At 38.1% G+C, this 22,228-nt stretch overlaps 1 protein-coding gene across 2 annotated transcripts in view; it reads right to left on the bottom strand.

Annotated features, from left to right (window-relative positions):
* The window catches only part of Ppp1r1c (protein phosphatase 1 regulatory inhibitor subunit 1C), a 109,561-nt gene extending 98,287 nt beyond the window's left edge, over window positions 1–11,274 (bottom strand). The window contains exons 1-2 of one of the 2 annotated variants that reach the window (XM_036186493.1): window positions 10,837–11,274; window positions 8,989–9,049 (exon numbers count right to left, since the gene is read on the bottom strand). In XM_036186493.1, coding sequence (XP_036042386.1) covers window positions 8,989–9,049; window positions 10,837–10,917 — 142 coding nt within the window. In that variant the 5' untranslated portion in view covers window positions 10,918–11,274. The remainder of the gene's footprint in view (window positions 1–8,988; window positions 9,050–10,836) is intronic. The other variant, XM_036186492.1, reaches the window with a different exon arrangement.
* Between the last annotated feature and the right edge of the window lie 10,954 nt (window positions 11,275–22,228).

The raw sequence follows: 22,228 nt of genomic DNA, 5'->3' as shown, positions 1-22,228 counted from the left end.
GTTTGAGGATTTTCAAAGTGGATGTAAATTTACTAGCTTATCAGCATTTAACATCTACTCTAAAGTGATTTAGAATGAACAGGAAAGTTTTGTTTCAGCCTCATCTTTAAACACTGAAAATTAAAAGACCAAAAGAACTCAAACAAATGCTTACCAGAAGAGTGGATATAATAAACAAATGCTTCTATTCCTTGGCCAGAATTAATTTTACAACAGTCTTAGTAATTTGGGCTTATATTATGTATTTCCTTTTCCACCCAAACACATCCTCTCTATTATCTAGAGTACATGTCCTTGGAGAATTTGGGACTAAAGACTGACTGATGAATATTTACTGAATTAAAGTAAGTATATAGTATAAGCCAATAAAAACCTCAAGAGTAGGTGGGGGAGGGAGGTGTTAAAATAACATGTCAAACAATAGGGCCAGTTAGACAAGGCAAGCTTTTGAAATTTAAGTGAGTCTTGTCCTGCAGTTTAAAGAGGAGAAATTGGTGGAAATGATGGAGAATGATTCATACAAATAAGTCAGTTAGGCTGGATAGTGGTGGCGCACATCTTTAATCCCAGTACTCAGAAGGCAAAGCCAGGCAGATCTCTATGAGTTCAAGGCCAGCCTGAGTAAGATCCAGAATAGGTACCAAAACAATATAGAGAAACCCTGTCTCAAAAACAAAACAAAAAACAAAAAACAAAAAACAAAAACAAACAAAGAAACAAAAAGTCATTTGGGCTGGAGAGATAGCTCAGTGGTTAAGAGCACTGACTGCTTTTCTAGAGGATCTGGGTTCAAACATCCACATGGCAGCTAACAACTGTCTGTAATTCCAAGATCTGACACTCTCACACAGACATACATACAGGCAAAACATCAATACATATAAAATAAAAATAAAATAACAAAAAGAATATATTTTTAAAAAAAGAAGAAGTTCAGTAAAATCCTCAACTACACCATGAGTTTGAAGACAGCATGGGCTATTTGTGATCCAGTCTCAAAGGCAAACAAATGAATTAGTCTAAACTAACTCTTAAAAAATTGGCTTAGAGGAATCACTTCAAGGAATCAAAGAAAAAACCTGCTGGAGTATAGGCAGGGGATGATGTATGAAAGGAAGTCAGAACAAATGGAATGAAATTAAAAATGAGCCAGCAGAAGGTTTCAGAGATGTCCCTAAAGAGCTTTTTTGTAATGAATACTTGACTCTCTTTCTTTTTACTATTAAAATATATATTTCATTTATGGTCAAACACAAGTTTGTTAGAGATATGACTATTGCTTCTAACCATTTTAATTATTGTAGATAACAGTAGGAAGCTTATTTTATACACAGTTCTTAAGAGCTCAAAATCTATTCTATGAAACTTGTGTTTGCCAACAAAGACATACACAATTGAATCAATAATGCAACATAATGTATAGAACAATTCTACACCAGTGTATACTTCTGACAGATTGTGAGGCATTAGACTTTTTCTTCCACAAGAGATCTTATCTCTTGGGGACTGTATAACATTGCTTAAGAGGATTCAAAACCAGCAAATATTCTTTAATAACAAATATGAGAAAAGCTTTCTCAGCAGTGACCATTGAATGAGCATTGGAAATCTTCAGGATGTGCTTGGTAGTAGTCACTCTGAAAGGCATTTTTTTTTTTCATGCTTTAGTATTCTGTTTATAAAAGACAGAAACTAAGCCCAGGGAGATGAAGTCCACACCAGTTACTGACAAAGCTGGAATTCAAGCCAGGTCCACTCCAAAGCCAGGCATCTCTATGACATGGAGTACCCTTTACAGGTGTTTTCATCGGCTTCAAGCCACAAGCAGAAAAACAGACATCAAAAAAGAGATATCAATCCCGCCAATAGTCATTCTATCATATTTCACTGATTATATTTTAAACACCATGTAAAAGGTGAATGTGTGCGCTATTATTCAAAATCAATAAAAGCCATCATCCTGTCAAAATAAAATGGAAGTATTTCATTTTATTATTTATTCTTTCATTTTTTTTTTTGCTTAAGTTGAATATTATTATATTACTTCATCTGAATACTCATACTATAATACACCTTGGCATTACTAAGAGTCAGCATTTGTCTTTGACTCAATCTTTCCATTTGAGTGTACAATTTGGCTATGCAGGCTGAATAATTATGAAAAACTAACTCAATCAATTGCATGGTGGATGATCCTTAAAATCAACTTACATAATTTTTCTTTAAATCTTTCCTCATGGTTTGACATCTGATAGTGCATAAAAATAAATGCCGAAGGAAAAAAAAAAACATGGACTCTGACATTTCCTTAGGAATTAGTATCAGATAACTCTTGAGTGGTCTTCAAACATTGGATTTGGGCCTTTCACCGTAGTCAATAGTGATAAGGAAAAATAATTTCTGAGCAATCAGTGGAGATTGTGAATCAGGATAAAATCACATTGCTGAAGAAGGTAAGACAATTTAGAAAGAAACTACATGTGTACTATTGACCAGCCTAACTTAATTTGGACATAGTTGATTTGAGGTCCTTAGAGATGTCTGTCCCCTCTGATGTCTGGTATGACATCTTACTCAAATAGTTAAGTTCCTAGGAAAATCCTCATTGTCTCCCTGGAACTTCCATTCACGGCTTTGTCTTTTGAATACACAGTCATTCGTTTTGGAAAACAACAGGATTGCCATTAAGAGATTCATTCCTGTGACTCTTGTAACACAGCAAATAAGCATATACTTTTACTTGATGGTGCTGCACAGCTCCTCATTAATTTTGAACAAGGAGATTCATGAGAAAGCATCCAAAATTTCTGGGAGTCTTTTGTGTTTGAACAGCAGCATGCTTTCTAGCTGTGAGTCTATGTATGGAGCATTTCTAAGTCTCACCACATGACTCAGTTTCAGAACCATATAATGTGTGTCTTGTTTACAAGTCACCTTAGATGGTGTATGGAGCGCCACTGGCTTTCTTTTCAGTTTGCAGAGACCCATACTCCCAGATGTTGGGGATCCCAGTTCTCTCGGGTCTCTCAACTTACTATCAAGATTGAGAGGAGACAGCATGATCGTGAAAGTTGTAGCTCATAAGTTTTATATTAACTAATTTTTAGGACTCTAAGGTATAAGAAAATATCTTTTCATTTTAATTCCTATTTCTAAGATTACTTAGGGAGTAAAATAGTCATGAAAAAGCCAAATTTCCTCAAATTTGGCTTGGAAGTAAATTCAATAAATTCCCTTCCAAATCCTTTTACATTATATTTCCAGTCACAATTTTAGATGTATAATAAGCTTTTAGAGTCTTGGGTACTTACCTAAATCTTCACTTAGCTTCAGACCTCTTATAGTTCAATCATATTTAATAGTCTTCAGGCCCATTAAATATAATTGTAACCATACAGCCTCTGCCTAACAGTAAGTGGAAAAGAATGGATGCCACAAACCTTAATATTCACAAAGCCTGCTCTAGACTGGCTTTTTACTGGAAGCTTGTGTCCAGCTCTGGGCTCAAAATGTAGACAGATTGAGGAGAATTTGGAAAGAGTTCACTAAAGTCCTTAGTGGTTCTGGGAAATGGATATTGATGTAGAAAATAACAACAAGGACTTGTTTTATATATTTAAATAGGTGAAAAACTTTTCTTGAAGAGAATAAGTGAAGATTTACTGTCAGTTGAGAATTTATACTCAACCTTGGCATAAGAAACTATTTTTTAACCACTAAAATTATTAGACTTGAAACTGAAATCCAGATGTAATTATGTATTTTTCTATGAGGTGCATAAAGTGGAGCCAGTCTCAGGGAGCTGAGATGATTTATGTCCTTCTATAACAATGTGAGATGAGACAAGAAGTATTTCTAAATGTTTTTCTTTTCCTAACTCTGGAGTTCTAATTCTGTATACTAATCAGATTTTTGTTGCTGTGAGGAGAGATTCATTTTCTTCCATGGCTTTAAAGTGATTATCCAGCCTTGTTCTTTTGGGCCTCTGGTAGGTAAGTCATCATATAAGGGCTTGTCTCCTGAAAGCTGGGCATTCCCCCTGTTTCCATTCAGAGGGTTCTCCTTCCAAAATATTCCATCATATCTCAGCAGTGCCACAAGCTAATGGTCAAGATTTGAGTATGTTGTGCCTTTAGAGGGCATTTAACATCCAAACCATAACATCCCTGTAGCCAAACATTACAGTCCTATGTCTTTTTAAAGACAAGCAATGTTGAAGAAAATCTATATATGAGATGGAATAAATTTCAAAAGGCAGCTGCCATTTATTGTTGCATTAAGATGATGTATGTTTGAGTCCAGATAAAGCTATAAGGATCCCACCAGTTGACCATAGATCACAGAAGAATAAAAGCTAACTGTGTTTACTATAAGAGCAGATAATGATACTCCAAGACACAGCTTCAAAGAAACTGATAAACTCAAGAGGAAGAACTAAAATACAAAAAGAGAAGTAGTTACTTCAAAAGTTACTCAGATTGCTGGTCTCAGAAGATAGGGAAAAGGTGACGTTTGTCCATGATGATTCTCTGAACCCAGGTCTTATGCTTCTGATATCTTGTTACTGCCACCTGACTGTTCAGAGTTATTTCTGAATGCAAGTACTTTGGTTCCTCCTTTTCTACAATAAACACACAACATTTGCTATTGGTCTTTCTTACTCCTGTAATTGTGGGTTAAATTATTTGCTGATCAATGTCAAAGCATAATATAGCCTTAATAGTTGATACCTATTTCATAGAACTTCTACTGGGGGCAAGTCTAGCTTATTTGTTAGGGAAGAACTGAAGGCATAGTTGGTTGCCGTGACAATTGTCCAACTGGTGTCTCTCTTCTCTGTGTGGTTAGAACATCACATGAAAATTAGTGAGCAAATGAAACCATTGGACTTCCATGTTAAAATAACGTTCTGTCCTACTGTTCCATTCTGATTATGTCAGTATGAAGAATGCATATGGTTACTTAAATCTAAAATTAATCTATTCTTTTAAATACTTTCATCATTTACTATTTGTGCCAATACTTAAATGGTAAATAATAATAGCAACAGAAAACTATGCCTTCTATTTAATCATTGTTGCAATTCACTAACATCACATTTGTTGTAGTCTTAAAGACAACTTTTCATATTGTAAATAATGGAACCCAACTTGGTCAGATACATCTTATATAGTTCAGAACAGCTGGAACTTGAGGAATTCTTTGTCAGCCTCCTAAGAGCTGGGATTACCACACCCAGAAAAAAATGACTCATTAATTATCTATCTATAATGAAGAATTTGACTTTCTTTGTTTTATTTACCATAAAGAAACATTTTCGGGGAGTTGAATCTTAAGCAGTATTAATAGTATATAATTCTAAGAATCTCCAGTTATTTCATGAACTGTTTTAATAAATTGAGAATTGTTAGTGTTAGTCCCCCACCCCCCTCACCTCCACCCCCACTTGCCAACCAGTCTCCAGTATTTAAAGCTGCACTGTTCTTTGTTTGCTAAAGAGCACTGCTTTTGAAGGCCAGAAGATGCTGCTGCTTTGCAAAGGTAGAAACTCTTAGGAAATGCTTTACAAGTAGCCAGAAGTTTGTAACTAAGAATTGTTGCATAAATAGTGGGCTCCAAAAAGCCTGCTCATGCACCGGGGATGGACTCTGATCCTACTGCCTGGGGGCACCTTCAGCAAACCAAGCTACACCACTGTCTCACTCTGCAGAAGGCACAGTCCTGTCCCATGCAAGCTCCACAGCTGTTGGTCTAAAGTTCATGAGTTCCCACTAGTCTGGTTTGGTTGTTTCTGTAGGTCTCCCCATCATGATCTTGATGTCCTTGTTCATAGAATCCCTCTTCTTTCCCTTCGACTGGACTCCTAGAGCTCTGCCTGGTGTTTGGCTGTGGATCTCTGCATCTGCCTCCATCAGTCACTGGAGAAAAGCTCTGTGATGACAGCTAGGGTATGCACCGATCTGATCACTAGTATAAGCCAGTTCAGGCACCCTCTCTACTATTGCCAGTAGTGTAAGCTGGGTGGGGTCATCCTTGGGGATTCCTGGGAACCTTCCTAGCACTCAGCCTCTCCCTACCCTCATTATGTCTTCCTCTACCATGGTATCTCTCCCATTGCTCTCCTCCTTCATCCCTGTTCCAGCTCAACCATCCCATTCCCTTATGTTCACATTCCCCCATCCCCTCCCATTGCCCACCTCTCATCCCAGTTTACTCAAAGACCTCACACACTCTTGAGGCAGGGGGAGGTGCTTGGACCTGCCTCTACTAAATATACCTCCCCATGGGAGGTCTTATTTTCTTGTAGGGGGTGGAAATAGAAGGTAGGTTGGGGGGGTCTGGAGGGGCAGGAAGAGGGAAGAGAGGGATCTTTGATTGGTATGCAAAATGAATAAAAATTTCTTAATTAAAAAAAGAAAAAATTGCTCAGGAAATGGGCAATTAAATAGAAAAAAATGTTGCATAAGATAGAAATTCTCAGGGCAGATATGAGCATGCTTGTGTGCTTGTTGTAATGAATCTTAATGCGAATTATGAGTTCTAGAATAAATCAGTTAACAGTGATCCTTAATATTTGTTTTGCAGTTTTTAATGTATATTCATGCTAAATCATTTTGTCATTTAAAGAGTACATGAAGTGGAAAAAATGGGCATTATTTGTCCAATACATGGTAAAACAAAGCTTGGAGAGGTCCCTTATCCAGCATTGTAGGACTAATAAAGATCAGTAGCCAAGTTTAGTTGCATTTCATCATTTGTCTGGGGAATCTGACTTTAAGTGCTTTCCTCAGTAAATACAGATACTGGGTTATATCATTTTTACTAGGAAAATTCATAGATCTAAGGCTTTTGCTGCAGAATCTAGCACTCATTCTAAATATGGTTCACATACACACTGATGACAGTACTATACACAGCCAGTCTTTCCATAAATAGAAGGATGGAGACATAAGTAGATAATGTCTCCAAGATGACCAGCTCTGTGCAAGATGCTGCTCACAGCTAATTTCTCTCTAATGGCACTCACAATCACAAAGAGGGGCAAGGTCAACAAGGGAAATAGTGAATTACTAGTTGGAACATCTCCTAAGAACAAGCTTACTAAGTCAAAACAAAATCTTTTTCTGGGATATCAAATACAGTTCCTCACCTGCTAAAGTAAGTAATCCAGACAAATTTACCTAAATGCTATGTTTGCCTGCTTGTAGGGACTGAAAGAGTCTATTCTGTGCAATGGAAAAACCAATGCTCAAGGCTAGTGTCAGGCTACAGGGAAAACTTGGCCTCTGAGGTCAGAACTGCCTGAGTTTGTCTTTGGAATCCACCATCTCTAGTGGAATAACATCACAAAAAACACTTCACCTCTCTCACTCTCCTATTGTGTGAAATGGCCCATATTTAGCATTCAAGAATTATCAGTTACTGCATGGAGTTTCAAATGAGAGCTACAAAGACCAGCTTTACTATATTCACATCGTAATAACAGTTACATACTCTGATAGTTAGTCTCTAGTGGTTTGAAAGATACCTATGGGTCAGGATGGACATTATTCTATCAGAAAGCTAATCCTAGAGTACTATGGAAATGTTTGCTATTATGAGCAAGGTATGGACTGAAAAATTCTATAAGATCACTTACACAGTGAAAAGACTTAGTCATTAAATTTACAAACTTATATTTATTTGTAAGCTATAAGCATGTACATATGTGTCATTTGTACCTCTTACTTATTCAAGTACATGTAAGTTAATACTTACTGACTGAAGTGATATATTTGAAGATGATTTTAATAAACTATGCACTTCATTGATTAAGAATCATAGGCGGTCAGTGGTGGTGCACACTTTTAATCCTAGCACAGAGGAGGCAGCGCTAGGCAGAACTCTGTGAGTTTGAGGCCAGCCTGGTTGACAGAGTGAGATCCAGGACAGGTGCCAAAAACTACACAGAGAAAACCTGTCTTGAAAGAAAAAAAAAAGAAAAAAAAATACCCAGAAAAACAAAGTATAATGTTTGTTCTCAACAGACACAACTTACTGAAAGTGAGCTGCTAACTTTCCTGTATTTAGGCACAATAATAAATATTCTGTGAGATTTTTTTTCTTTTTGTGTGTTTCTAATTAGGAAGATTCCAGAAAAGTCAAGGACTATTTTATTGTGACATTCCTAGAACAAATCACTCAGGACTTATAAATAGACTTAATATCTTTTCATTATTCAAACTCTTTTCAGACTCCTTTATTTACAGCCACAATCAATCAAACAAACAATCAACAATAGCAATAACAACAACAACAAAGCCCACTGTGATCTGCTGGGTTACAAATTAATGACCTTTCCTGGTCTGCTTATATTTCCAGGGGCCGCCATTAAATGTAAGATGAAAATCACTCTATCCAATAAGTAAACTTACTGTTTGTGTATTACAGATCATAGCTCTTTATCAAGACTAATAATGCAGTTTTACTTTTTACAGGAAATGGAAACTAAAACCTCGACAAATGGATGCCAGCATTCAGAACGGCTCTCAAATGGGCAGTGCTGAAAATTGATCTGGTTCCTTGTCAATTGCATCATTCTGAGATGACATCAGCAGCAAGGCTGCAGCCAGTGCTGGCATGTCGCCCTTCCCGTACCATAAATAAAATCACACTCTGCAAAAGCATAATCAGCTCCAGGTCTGCAACTTGAACCTTGAAACCTTATTAAGCAACTTTTTACCAAATTCATCAATAAAGCCTAGCCCAGGTTCCAAATAAACACACAGGAACCAATGCTGATAAAACATGTCATGCCATGTCAGTCCTGGGGTATCGTTCTAGAAGATTGAGACAGTCTTTGTGATATTTATTTCTGATTTTGTTTATGATCCTTTTTAGCTAACTGGAAACCCTAAGCTGGAATTTAGCATCAATGCCATGCTCTTTGGTCCTCCTTAGACAGTACTATTCCACCTCACCAATAGGAAAAACATCATGCCTCTTTACCTGGGGGATTATGCTCATTGAGAATCACAAGAGATGCTGGCGTGGGTCTTCTTTTCCTGATCTGTGAACAGCAAAGGCACAGCTGTTGTCAGTGTGAGAATCAGACACTGCCGTTCATTGATCTACAGCTCCAAAAGCGGTCCACCCTCCTTTTTCCCCAACACATATGAACAAATTTCTAGAAGGAACATAGTGTAGGCTCACTATATATTTTAGAGCACAGGAAGCTAGCTAGAACTGCCAGATATTACTAACACTTTTTTTTTTTTACTACAAACTTACATTCCCAAAGGAAAAAAAATTAAAGTTGTATACCATTAAAATATGCAAGTAAGATTAATACACTATAAAGTACAGGGATGACTTACTATTTAAGTGACCGGTAAAGCCTCATGACAATGGCCATGATATCATGGTCCCTTGCTCTCATCTAAATGAGGCAAAAGGAACCCAGAAGCCTCAAATTTCTACTCTATGCTGTAATTAAGTTGGCAATGTACATTTTAGATTTCAATTAGCATGATTAACTTTATACTTTCTAATTTAATATGTAGACCAAACTGGCAGGTCAACCAAAAATACAAATCTTACAAGAATGTGAATTTTAATTCCTCCAGGCAGTACTAATTGGACTGGGTGGGTTAGAAAAAATAAAAGGGAGAGACCCTGAAAGCAAGAGGGCATGTTAGTGGGTGTCAATGAAATGGTAGAGGAGAGTTGGGGCAGATATGATTAAGATATATTATATATGTGTGTGTGAAATTGTATATATATAAGTAAAAGTTACTCAAAAATGTAGAAGATTAAAAATGAATGTATACTTAATTGAAACTAAGATTTGGTAGATTCATCTCCTTGTTATAGGAATTCCAGAAGAGTATTATGACTAGACTCTCTTGCTTTAGGTAGCCTTTATTCATTCAATGTATCAGTTCATAGCTAAATTCCCAGAATACTTGTCAATAGGATAAAGGATAAACTGTATAAATGATGCTGTTCAAAATGGAAGCAATGCTCAGTTCAGTAAACAGATCTGGTCAAAGTTATATTTATCTGGTCCAAATCTGGGTGGGCCTACTGTCAAAGCACCATCATATAAAGCAAGAACCCAGAGACAATATTTATTTTAAGACTTTGTGTCAACTATTTGGAAGAGAATTCAGGGGTACACTGGGTTTTAAGTAATTAATGAATTAGATTGGAGTTCCCATAACTTTCTTTGCTATTCCCAAAGTACAACATATCTGTTTTTATGTCACAGAACATCTTTTATGTGGGTCCATTGCACCCAGAGTCTAAGGAAATATGAACATTATACATTTAGAAACAAATATCAGACATAGAAAAGGAACCTAAGAAAAAGTAATATAGTATTTTTCATATTCATTGTTCATACATAATGCACAGCTATTGTTTGGGATAATGCAATGAAAACACATATAAAAATATGAAGCCTGTAATACTAAATTAGTCTGTGATTTGCTACTTTAATATTTACATATCTTTTTATTTTATAAATAACAAAATAGAAGATTGCTAATTTTTGGTATTGTTTTCCAAGTTTCCCTAAACTGTTACTTTAAGAAGCAAAAGCCAGCAATAAGTGCTTCAGACCAGAAATGTCTTATACATTGGTGTTAATTTTATATAGAATGAAGTGCTGCTAAAATCTTGGCCAATTGCCCCAGTGCAACCCAAATGCAAATGGGTCTGCAAAAGCAGACTCACTTCTCATCCAGAAAGTCACACAATTGAGCAAATGTAGAAAACAGAGAACCTTTCACCATGCAAAAATTCATGCCCTTACTCACGATATCCAGGCATTGTTCCCCATCCACTCCCCCTTACCTGCTCTGCTGCCTCGGGAGCAATCTGACTCTGGAATAAAGGCACAGCAAACTGTATCTTTTTGGGACTGTTGGGCTCCATGGTAATGATGAGAATAAGACAGAGCGGTGAAGCACTCAAAAAGGCAAACCCCGAGTGGTATCTGGAGTGCTCTGGAGGCACCCTTCACCAAGCCACACACAGTGTTCTGTAATAAATCTCTGTAATTCCAGCCTGAACAAGTGAAGATACCGAGGTTTGAGCAACTCCCTTCTTCACTATCCAGTGATGCCTGGCTTGCCTGATCCCCCACCAATCCTTTGGATCCTCTCAACACAGTTGGGAATGGAAGAATAAGCTAATTGTGTCCCTGCTCACTAATACACATGCCAAGCTTTCACTCAGAAGCTAATTGAAATTGCAATGCTAACCTTGAAGGACCCGCTGCCCTGGGATTTAAAAGAAAAGGCTCTATCCACTGTACATTACTAACCGGCTGCTTGAAAGTGCAGCATAAGCTCCCTCTGAGCATTACAGGGATGGGTCATTCATTATTGATGAACATAAAGCAGGAAGTTTTTAGAGCTGGGGGAAGGGCCTGGCTATAGAATCATGTCATTTCTTTGTAGCAACTTACAAGTCAGACACCTTTGCTATTTCACAGTCAACCACCACATCACATCGATGAATGGCTATCAACAGTAAGCCACAACCAATAATATCAGCTATATCTGTGGATCAAGATCTGGTTAGGTTAGTACTGCCCTAGGGCTGAGCAGATCTTAGTTCAAGTTCCACTCTTAATAAGCTCTGTGGCCCCGAGCAAATCACAGCATATGTCTAGGCCCCTACATGTTTAATGGAAAAAAGGGAAGTTAGATTAGATGAACTTTAAGCTCCCATTCTGTTCTAACATCCCATAATTATAGTTCACGGTTTTAATTTGAGTAGAAAGTATTGAACAGCTAAATTTAGCACCCAGCTTGGATGTCACTGCTGTTTCTATGGCCTTTATTTTGTCCCTGATGGGGCCAATTACATCCTCTGACTTGGAAGAATTCAGAAATGAGCAGAAAATGTCAGTGGAAACCCAGTGTTGACTGACAGTGTGGCTTGTTGTCAATTATCAGGATTTATGCAAAGATGAAGACTTGAGGAAAAGCCTAAAATGGGTCATCTTCAGAAAGATGATGTCTCCAGTGGCTGTGGTCACAGCAGAAACTGACTTGTTCATCTCATGTAATATCAAACTGTGGACGGCCATATCACCAGATGGTTTTCACAGAATTCACTGCTTATTGAAAGGAGCCTGGCCCAGCGGTGGTGGTGCACTCCTTTAATCCCAGCACTCAGGAGGTAGAGCCAGCAGATCTCTGTGAGTTTGGGGCCAGCCTGGGCTACCAAGTGAGTCCCAGGAAAGGCACAAAGCTACACAGAGAAACCCTGTCTCGAAAAACCAAAAATAATAAATAAATAATAAATAAATAAATAAATAAATAAATAAATAAATAAATAAATAAATAGAAAAGGAGCCTGGAAATGAGCCTGCCTCAATTAAAAAAAAAAAAAAAAAAAAGGAACTTCAGTTCTTTACTATTCCATTTGGAAGGTGTGATTTGATGACTACTGGATTTTAGAATGTTGTTTTTTAGATTCATTAAATGCATTTTGATATTGTCTAAAATTGTAGGTATTCACAAAAGAAGTTCCCTTTACTTTGAAGGTCTGTTTCTATAACAGAAATACATATCAATGGTTTAATCATACAATGTTCTGTAAAGTAGATAGATAGTACTATCTATTATTCAAGTAGTTTCCTATGTATGCTAGAGGAAAAGCAAATGAGATACTGACGGGAAAGTAATTTTAGGTGAGAAAAAATGCTGACAGCAGGGAATCTTGTGAAGGATTCTTCTCTGAAGAGAGGAAAGGAACTTACCACTCAAAAGATTCTATGGTAGACATTACAGAAGCCCCTAAAAAGAAAACCTTCATAGAGCAAGACCATTACTGATGGTATTCCTCTGAATAGTGGTCAAAATGCTATGGAAAAGTAGACAGGCTTTTTAGTGTGAAATTAATCCAGAACTTGCTCAGCAGTCATCAAGAACTTGTACTTGGTAGGTCCAAACATGCACCCTCATTCTGCTACTTACCGAGGTGAACAACTCAGGCCATGAGAGAACATTTTTTTTCCTGTGAGGTTTAGATAAGTGAACTCCTAAAAGGAGCTGCTCATAACATCATCCTCTAGCCACACTGTAGCAGATAGCAATTATACCATTTCTAGATTTTTCAAAGAGCTTAATGACACACATTGCAAGACTTACTAAGAGTCTCTACCTATTAGAAAATTTAATGTCAATAAGAGGAAGAGACAATAAAGTGAAACTCTATGAGTATATTATAGGATGAAGACCAGAAAGTGTGTATATGCATGTTCATATGTATATGAGCAGACAGTGTGTGTGTGTGTGTGTGTGTGTGTACAAATGTGTATGTGTATGCATGTGAGATACAGGATGGCATTGGGTATCTTCCTAGATCATGATCCTCTTTATATATTGAGGCAGTCTCCCACTTGAGCCTGAAGCAGGATGATTAGACCAGTCTAACTAGCCAGTCTGTTCCAGGGATTCCCATCTTAGCATTCCACACTCAGAGAGTATAGGCCCACACCATCCTCACAAGACATTAACTCTGGTTCTCAGGATTGCTCAGTAAATGCTGTACCTGATGAGGCATCTCCTCAGGTTTAATGCCCCTTATTAATAATTTGACCAGAGATAATACCTAAAGGAACTTCCTGGGCCTTTTAAGATTGCTGTCCTTCATCAGTGCGACTGGCATCTGTGTACTTGCCAGGACTCAGCTGAGTGGTCTTGCTTTTAGGAAAATGTATGGATTTGTTTCTACCCAAGCAGGGATTGTTGGGGCATGGGAAAAAGTGTCAAACAATCTCTTCTGTCAACATAGAACATTCTATACACCTCCACTTAGCACAATAGCTACCTGTCCCTGTCTTAATTATTTAACATTTTGAAAACCTATTCACACAGCAATTCAACACACTTACTGCCAGGCTTTTTGCTAAGGCATTAGAGGAGAGATTGTGCTGAACGGTCTATTTGAAACCCTTTTAAAGCTAAATTGTTAGGCGTGGGGACGTGCCAAAGCAGGTATGAGAACTTAGAACTGGGTTTCTAGCACCAATATGGTGACTTATAACAATCTGTAACTTCAGTTCCAGAGGATCTGAAGCCCTCTTCTAGCCTCTAAGAATACTGCAAGCATGTGGTACACAGACACACATACAGGCAAAACACCCATACATATAAAATACAAATAAGTAAAGATTTCAAGCTAAATTGTTAGTCTAAAAATTATATAATGTAACTAAATTTAAAGTGATAGAAAAAAGCAAGACCATGACAAATGAAGATTCCATGGGCATAGGAAGAAGCAAAGTGCTAGAGAGGTCCCCAGAAATCCACAAAGATACCTCCACAATAGACTACTGGCAACGATCGAGAGAAAGCCTGAACTGACCTACTCTGCTGACCACATGGCCAAACACCCTAATTATCATGGTAGAACTCTCATTCTCATACAGTGACTGATGGAAGCAGATGCAGAGATCTACAGCCAGGCCCCAGGTGGAGCCCCAGAAGTCCAATCGGCAAGAAAGAGGAGGGATTGTATGAGCAAGAATAGTTGAGACCATGATTAGAAAAAGCACAGGGACAAATAGCCAAAGTAGTGGAAACACATGAGCTATGAACCAATAGCTGAGGAGCCCTCAACTGGATCAGGCCCTCTGGATAAGTGAGACAGTCGATTAGCTTGAACTATTTGGGAGGCCCCCAGGCAGTGGAACCAGGACCTGTCCTTAGTGCATGATGAGCTGGCTTTTTGGAGCCTGGGGCCTATGCAGGGACACTTTGTTCAGCCTGGGTGAAGGGAGGAGGGGACTGGACCTGCCTCAACTGAATCTACCAGGCTGAGCTGAATCCCCAGAGGAGTCCATGCCCTGGAGGAGATGGGAATGGGGGGTGAATTGGGGGAAGGACAGAGGAGGCAGGAGGGGGGAGGACAGGGGAATCCGTGGCTGATATGTAAAATTAAATTATAAAATTAAAAAATAATAATAATAAAAAAGAAAAAAGTGCAATATGACATTTACCCAACACTGAAGTATATGCATAAACCAGAGCCTCTGATTATATGAAATGGTTAGGTTATATATTTATTTTCATTAGAGATAACAATAACAATAACAATAATAATGGCTGCCCTTGTATGGTAGGTACTTTATCTATGTAGTATTCTGAGTGCTATGCCTGCATTGATACTAATAATGGCCACTTGCTGTTTGCCCTATTGCTCTCTATGCCTCTCATTTCAAATGAGAACATTGAGAAACAAAGAGTTTAGGTGATTTGCTTAAGTTCTTCCTACTAATGAATGTCAGAAACATAGATTTCAAATCCAGGCACTGGATTTTTATCACAAAGCTACTCTAATGCAAAGGCCTTTGGAACAGTTGTGGGAAGCCACCAGAACCTCTACAGCCACTTTGTATTCTAATACATAAATGCCATGGCACATGAGCAATAGAAGAAGGTGGCATGATTGCAGGATATTGATCATCATGAAGACCATCTAGAGAGTTGGGCATTGTGTTTTAAGCTGACTTGGAGGAAAATTTTATTCTTTCTTTTTTAAAATAGAGACAGATTCTATGAATAGAGACAGGAAAAAATGTTTAATATAAAAAAATAAACCTTCAGTGACCTTTCCAAGTATTATTATGAAAATAGATGACAAACATAAAATGAAACATGGGTTTTACTCATTTACTCCATGCTGTCATCCTACCCTGCTTTCCACAGTGCCTTAAGATCCTCATACTGGCTACATCACTGGTCCTTATGTGCCCTCTTCTTTTGTCTCTAGAAGACTTCCTATCCTACCTGTTTTATTTGTACCAAATTAGATTCATCCTCCAATCCTACGTACTCAGAAGGGATCTTCAGAATCACACAATGAAAGGAATTTCTTAATTTAATTTCTCTCCTAGAATCTAATTGTGTGAGTTTTATGTTCAATTTACATTACTGTATGCTTTCCCCCTCATATTATAAATCCTACACTTAAACACAAACACAATCAAGATGTTGGTTTCCTCATTATGTAAGATCAGCTGGGCTCTACTTTTATTATAATGTAAGTGAATATAAAAGATTTCAATAAAATCAATTCTCCCAACTTCAGTTCATCTTTTAAGTACTGTTTTATGATTTTTATATTTAGTGGACACTTAAATATATTTAAATTTTCATGGCTTTCCAAAGAGAGAGCACAAACTTACCCTTTGTTACTACTTTATAGCCATGCATATTAGCACTGATGTACCATTGTATACACAGTTAACACGGAAGCTGTTATTATTTCTTGCTACCCTGACTGTCCTCCAAATACTACAGATACATAGTCACTATGGGCAGCTATTTGAATACTGTCACCTGATATATAGTGCTTTATTTGTAGAAAGAAGGAAAAGGAAGAAATTGGAGAAGAGGAAAAAATGGAAGAGAGGGGGAAGAAAAAAATGCCTATTCCATTCTTTAATATTGCTACTCCAGGGAGGCTACCTAGAAAATGGGACCCTAGGAAAGACACAGTGATTTCCCAATGACAGAGAAATGGATGAGATCTATATGAACAACCTGGACGATAGTGGGAGTAAGAAGGGCAAGGTTCGAGGGAATGAAAGCTTAGGGGAGCAGGAGATCCCAGCTGGATCAAGAATAGAAAGGGAGAATGAAGAATAACAGACCATGATAAATGAAGACCACATGAGAACAGGAATAGGCAGAGTGCTCGAGAGGTCCCCAGAAATCCACAATGATATATCCTCTGTAGACTGCTGGCAATGGTCAAGAGAAAGCCTGATCTGACCTAGTCTGGTGATCAGAAGGCTAAACACCCTAACGGTCATGCTGGAACTCTCATCCAATAACTGATGGAAGTGGATGCAGAGATCCTCAGCCCAGCCCCAGGTGGAGCTCCGGGAGTCCAATTGTTGGCCAAGGGGAGGGACTGTAAGAGTGTGAATTGTTGAGACCAAGATTGGAAAAGCACAGGGACAAATAGCCAAACAAATGGAAGCACATGAATTATGAACCAAAGGCTGTGGAGCCCCCAGCTGGATCAGGCCCTCTGGATAAGTGAGACAATTGAATAGCTTGAACTGTTTGGGAGACATCCAGGCTGTGGGACCAGGTCCTGTCCTTAGTGCATGAGCTGGCTGTTTGGAACCTTGGGCTTACACAGGGACACTTTGCTCAGCCTGGAAGGAGGGGACTGGAGCTGCCTGTACTGAATCCACCAGGTTTAAATGAATCTCCAGGGGAGTCTTGGCCCTGGAGGAGATGGGAATGGAGGGGAGGGGATAGAGGAAAGGTGGGGGTGGGAGGGGGGGGGGGGGAGGACAGGGAAACCCATGGCTGATGTGTAAAATTAAAACATAAATATAATAAATTAAAAAAGGAAAAAATGCTCCTTATAACTTTTTAAAAATAATTTCCTCTATTCTTGAAAATTTCACACATGTACATAATGAAAGATGATCATATACACCACATTGCTTCTCTCCAACTTTCCCAATAACACCCTAACACATTACCCTCCTCCCAAAATTCACGTCTTCACCTTCCTTATATGTGTAATATACTTCATAGGAACTACAATAATAATTGGAAACCATAGAAGGGGGAATTATATTGTCATGTAGGTCCTTATATGTCAGATAAATGATTTATTTTTGCTCATAGTTTCAGAGGGTTTTTAATCCATCATGGCCAGAAAGACAGCAATACAGTTTAGCTCATGATGGCTGCAGGTGCTTAAGCCAGAAGCTTTTCACATCACAGTAGACCAGGAATCAGAGAACAGACAGGAAATGGATGAGGATAATATACCCACAGGATCTGTCCCAGTGGCATGATTTCTCTTTGTGGGTCTTGGCTCCTAAGACTGCAGAATCTCTCAACATAGCACCATCAGCTAGAGACAAGAGTATGTAGGTGTGGAGAACATTTCATATTCAAACTATAACATTCTACTGCTAGTCCCCAATTGTTTGTGGACAACTTATATCATGAAATACATTTAGTCTGACTTGAAGAGTCACTACATCTTAGCATTTCAATAACGTTGAAAATTCCAAAGTTTAAACTCTCTTTTGGGACTCAAGGCAAATACTTAACCATGAGTCCCTATAAAATAAAAGTGAAAGTTGCATATTTTAAACATATGATGATACAGTGTATATAGTCTCATTCCCCATGGGAGAAATGGCAGAATAATGATGAAGGCTGAAAGCAAAGTAAAATCAAATATCTATAAAGCAAACATTAAATCAGTATCACTATGTTCGGTATTTGGGGAACACAGTGGCATCATCTGAGCTCCAACAAATTTTAGATTCCTTACTTCATTGGTCTTTCTGTTTTCAGACAACATGGCATCTCTCTTGAGATGTGTTCATTTAGTTCCAGGACTTTCTTTGGTAGATTACATTTTCCTGGCCTCTCTCACATTCTGGGGTTTCCTTTTGAAACTTAGATTTCACCCTAGTGTTTTACCTTAATCAGGAGATCCCTACAGGAAACCCAACTCTACTACACATAACCTCAACTCATAGGCTTTTCTTTGGAATCTCAGTGCTAGATTTCATGACTCTTGCATGTCACATGCCTGCAAAATGGGTGCCATATGGATAATGCAAAATTTTGCGGCCAACTCAGTCAGTAGATGGGATATTTGAACCACTGTTGAGGCAGTTTCTATGTGCCTCTGTGGTTAAACCTGTGCAAGACCTCCTTGAGTAGCCCTAGGGGTAGTCTCCTCAAAGGATAGTCTTTTAAATGAAGTTAAAGCTTTACTACCTGGAGCCTGCAATGAGTGACAACTTCTTTTTTAAAATTAATTAATTAATTGATTGATTTTTTTCTATTATCAGCTTTATACAGTATAAATTCTTATCCTAACAGTGAAATGTTTCATTGAGGCTTGCCCAGTAATTGAGTAAACCCAAAACTTATTATAAGCCACAGTCATCCTAGGGTTCCCCCTGCTATATACATAGCCTCCATGGTCCTGTGGGTTGCAGTCTGATTGTTCTTTGCTTTATATCTAGAATCCACTTATGAGTGAGTACATACCATGTTTGTCCTTCTGGGTTTGGATTACCTCACTCAGGATGATATTTTCTAGTTCCATCCATTTGCCTGCAAATTTCATGCTGTCATTGTTTTTCTCTGCTGAGTAGTACTCCATTGTGTAAATGTACCACATTTTCTTAGCCCATTCTTCAGTTGACGGGCATCTAGGTTGTTTGCAGTTTCTGGCCAGAACCTGGAGTGACAACTTCTTAATTCCCAAAATTTCATCATGTCTCTTTGGTTTTTGTTTGCTTGTTTGTTTGTTTGTTTTAATTGTTCCTGCTATGGGATGTCTTTCTGTATGCTGTGAATATATGCTGTTCCCATTGGTTAGTAAATGAAGCTGTTTTGGCCTATGGAAAGAAAGCTTATAGCCAGGCACAAAATCCAAGTAGAGAGAAGAAGAAGAAGGACAGAGTGGGAAAACATGCCAGCCACTGCCCAAGGAGCAGCAAGATGCCAGCAGACCAGTAATGCCACCACCACATGGCAATTTATAGATTAATAGAAATAGGTTAAGTGATAAGAGCTAGCTAGCAAGAATCTTGAGCCATAGACCATCCAGTTCATAATCAATATAAGCCTCTATGTGTTTACTTGGGTCTGAGTGACTGTGGGACTGGGCAAGAAACAGGAAAACTTGTGACTATAGTTCCAATGAAAATAATTTGGCTTTTTAAAAACAGAACCAATCTCTGTAACAACTGCAGAGCTTTTTATCCTCAGCTTTGAGCCCATTCGTGCTCTGTTTCTGTATAAATGGCACATGTTCAGCATCTTTCTACTCCACTTTTGCTCCTGATTCTCACTGTAACCCTGGCCAAAAGCAGCTAGCAACAACAATGCTTCAGCCTGAAAGCTATGCTGTCTTAAATTTTTTGACAAATTAATCCATCCATTCCTTTCTAGTTCTGTCTCAGTCACATTTTTAGGATCTGAACAGAGCACATACAAATTATTTGACCAACAATAGCATGGGTGGTCTGTAAGATCTAATCCCAGAGAGTTTTGCAACCATCTGAAGCATTATCCGTCTGTCCTTCACTGCCTACATTTCTGTTAGCATTGTTTTCTGTTGAACTCCATCAGAACCAGCCATTCAACTCTGCTTACAGCCTGCTCAGGTTTCTCTAGTCTGCAAACCCAAACCCTTTCAGATTTTTCCCACAAATCAGTTCCAAAGCCTTTAAGGGCCCCATGACCTGGTTTGAGCATAGCAGTGTCCCCACATCTATGGCACCAATAGTTTGTGTCAGTTACTTTTGTATTGCTATGGCCATAATACCAAACATTGATAACTTAAAGGAGAAAAGGTAGTTTTAGGGTGTCCAATCTACCACAGCAAGGAAAGCATGACAGAGCAGCCCAGTTCATGGCACTGAGAGCCTGTTACAGAGGCCAATCTCATCATGGCAGTCCAGGAAGCTTGTGGTTTCCTTCTAAATATTCATTCTTTTATTCATTTAGTGTTTTGGTACTTTTTCTGAGCTCTGATTGAAAGTTCAACATATTCTTTCTACCTTTTTATTTATATAATTACATAATTTACATAATAAAACTGAGGAGAAGACAGGGGAATCAAAGCAGGTGGAAGATGAAGTGCCTCCACTCTTTTTTTTAAAAAAAAAAATTATTCTTTTTTCACATTCATGACATCTCCACCTCAGTTTCCCTTCCCTCCATTCTTCCCAGTTCCCCTAGTATCTCCCCTCTTCCCCAGGTCCACTCCTCTTCTGTTTCCCTTCAGAAAAGAGCAGGCCTCCCAAGGTTATTATCTGAACACAGCATAACAAAAGGCACAAACACTTATGTCAAGGCTGGAAGAGGCAAACCAGTAGGAGGAAAAGGGTCCCAGGAGCAGGCAAAATAGTCAGAGACATGACCCACTCTCACTATTGGGACTCCCACAAGACTGTGCAGCTATAAACATATATGCAGAAGACCAAGCTCAGATGCATAAAGACTCCGTGATTGTTGCTTCACTTTCTGTGAACCCCTATGAAACCTTCTTAGATGATTCTGTGGGCTGTGTTCTTGTGGTGTCCTCAACCCCTCTGGCTCTTACAATCCTTTTTTGCTCTCTTCCCTGGGGCTCCCCAAGCTCTGTCTAATGTTTGGTTGTGAGTCTCTGAATCTTCTCCCATTAGTTGCTGGATGAAGCCCTTCTGATGACAATTGAACTAGGTACCAACCTATGAGTATAGCAGAATATCATTAGGAATCATTTCATTGACTTTGTTGTTGTTGTTCATGTTTGGTCCTATCCTAGGTCTCCTTCAATTCTTCTACGCAGCAAATATTCTGAAAATATCATCATACATCAGCTAGTGACATTGGCAAACTGAGCCAATAGTAAGCCCAGTGAAAGACTTCAATGACCAAGTCTCCTCAAGTTGTTCTCAGTCTTACCTTCAAAAAAAAATCTAGATATCAAAAGTAGATAGGAAAAATTAAATGAACATTAATTAATTCCACAGCTAATATGCTATCTCCAGACCAATTCTTCAAAGAATCTTTTAATACTTTCAAATTTTGAAATTATAATATAATTACATCATTTCCTCCCTCAAAACCCACTCATGCATATCCCTCTGCTCACTCTCAAATTCCTGGCCTCTTTTTTTTTTAATCATTGTCACACACATACATATTCCTAAATACATAAATAAATCCCTAAGTCATTCGTGTGATGTATTAGATGAGTGCTGTATTCACACTGCATCTATTTCTACTGTCTAGAGAAATTGTTTTTTAATTGGACCATCTCTGTAGAAGGTAGACAATTGTTTCTGTGCTTTCACTGGCACAAAACAGGTCTATTTGACAATAAAATAGTAACTGTTTCTATCTTTACAGATCAACAAATGGTTAACTTGCAATTGATATAAACATCTATTACTTTGTCTTTCTTAATTTGTAACTTTTTACTTTTAAAAATTATAATCACATCATTTTCCCCTTCCTTTTCCTCTTTCCACCTGCTCCTATGCAGCCCCCTTTGCTCTCTCAAATTCATTGCCTTTCTTCAATTGCTTATATAATATATACTTATGCATGTATATATATATATATATATATAATATATATAGCAAAATATATCATTAATATACAAATAATATATATTTATTTTATTTAATAATTTATATATTATTTGTATATTCCTAATTATGACTTGCTTGGTCCAT

This window comes from Onychomys torridus, chromosome 4, assembly GCF_903995425.1.
Source record: "Onychomys torridus chromosome 4, mOncTor1.1, whole genome shotgun sequence".
NCBI classification, from domain to species: domain Eukaryota; kingdom Metazoa; phylum Chordata; class Mammalia; order Rodentia; family Cricetidae; genus Onychomys; species Onychomys torridus.
Note: the sequence above shows the minus strand (reverse complement) of the source record. Positions and strands in the feature narration are given on the sequence as shown.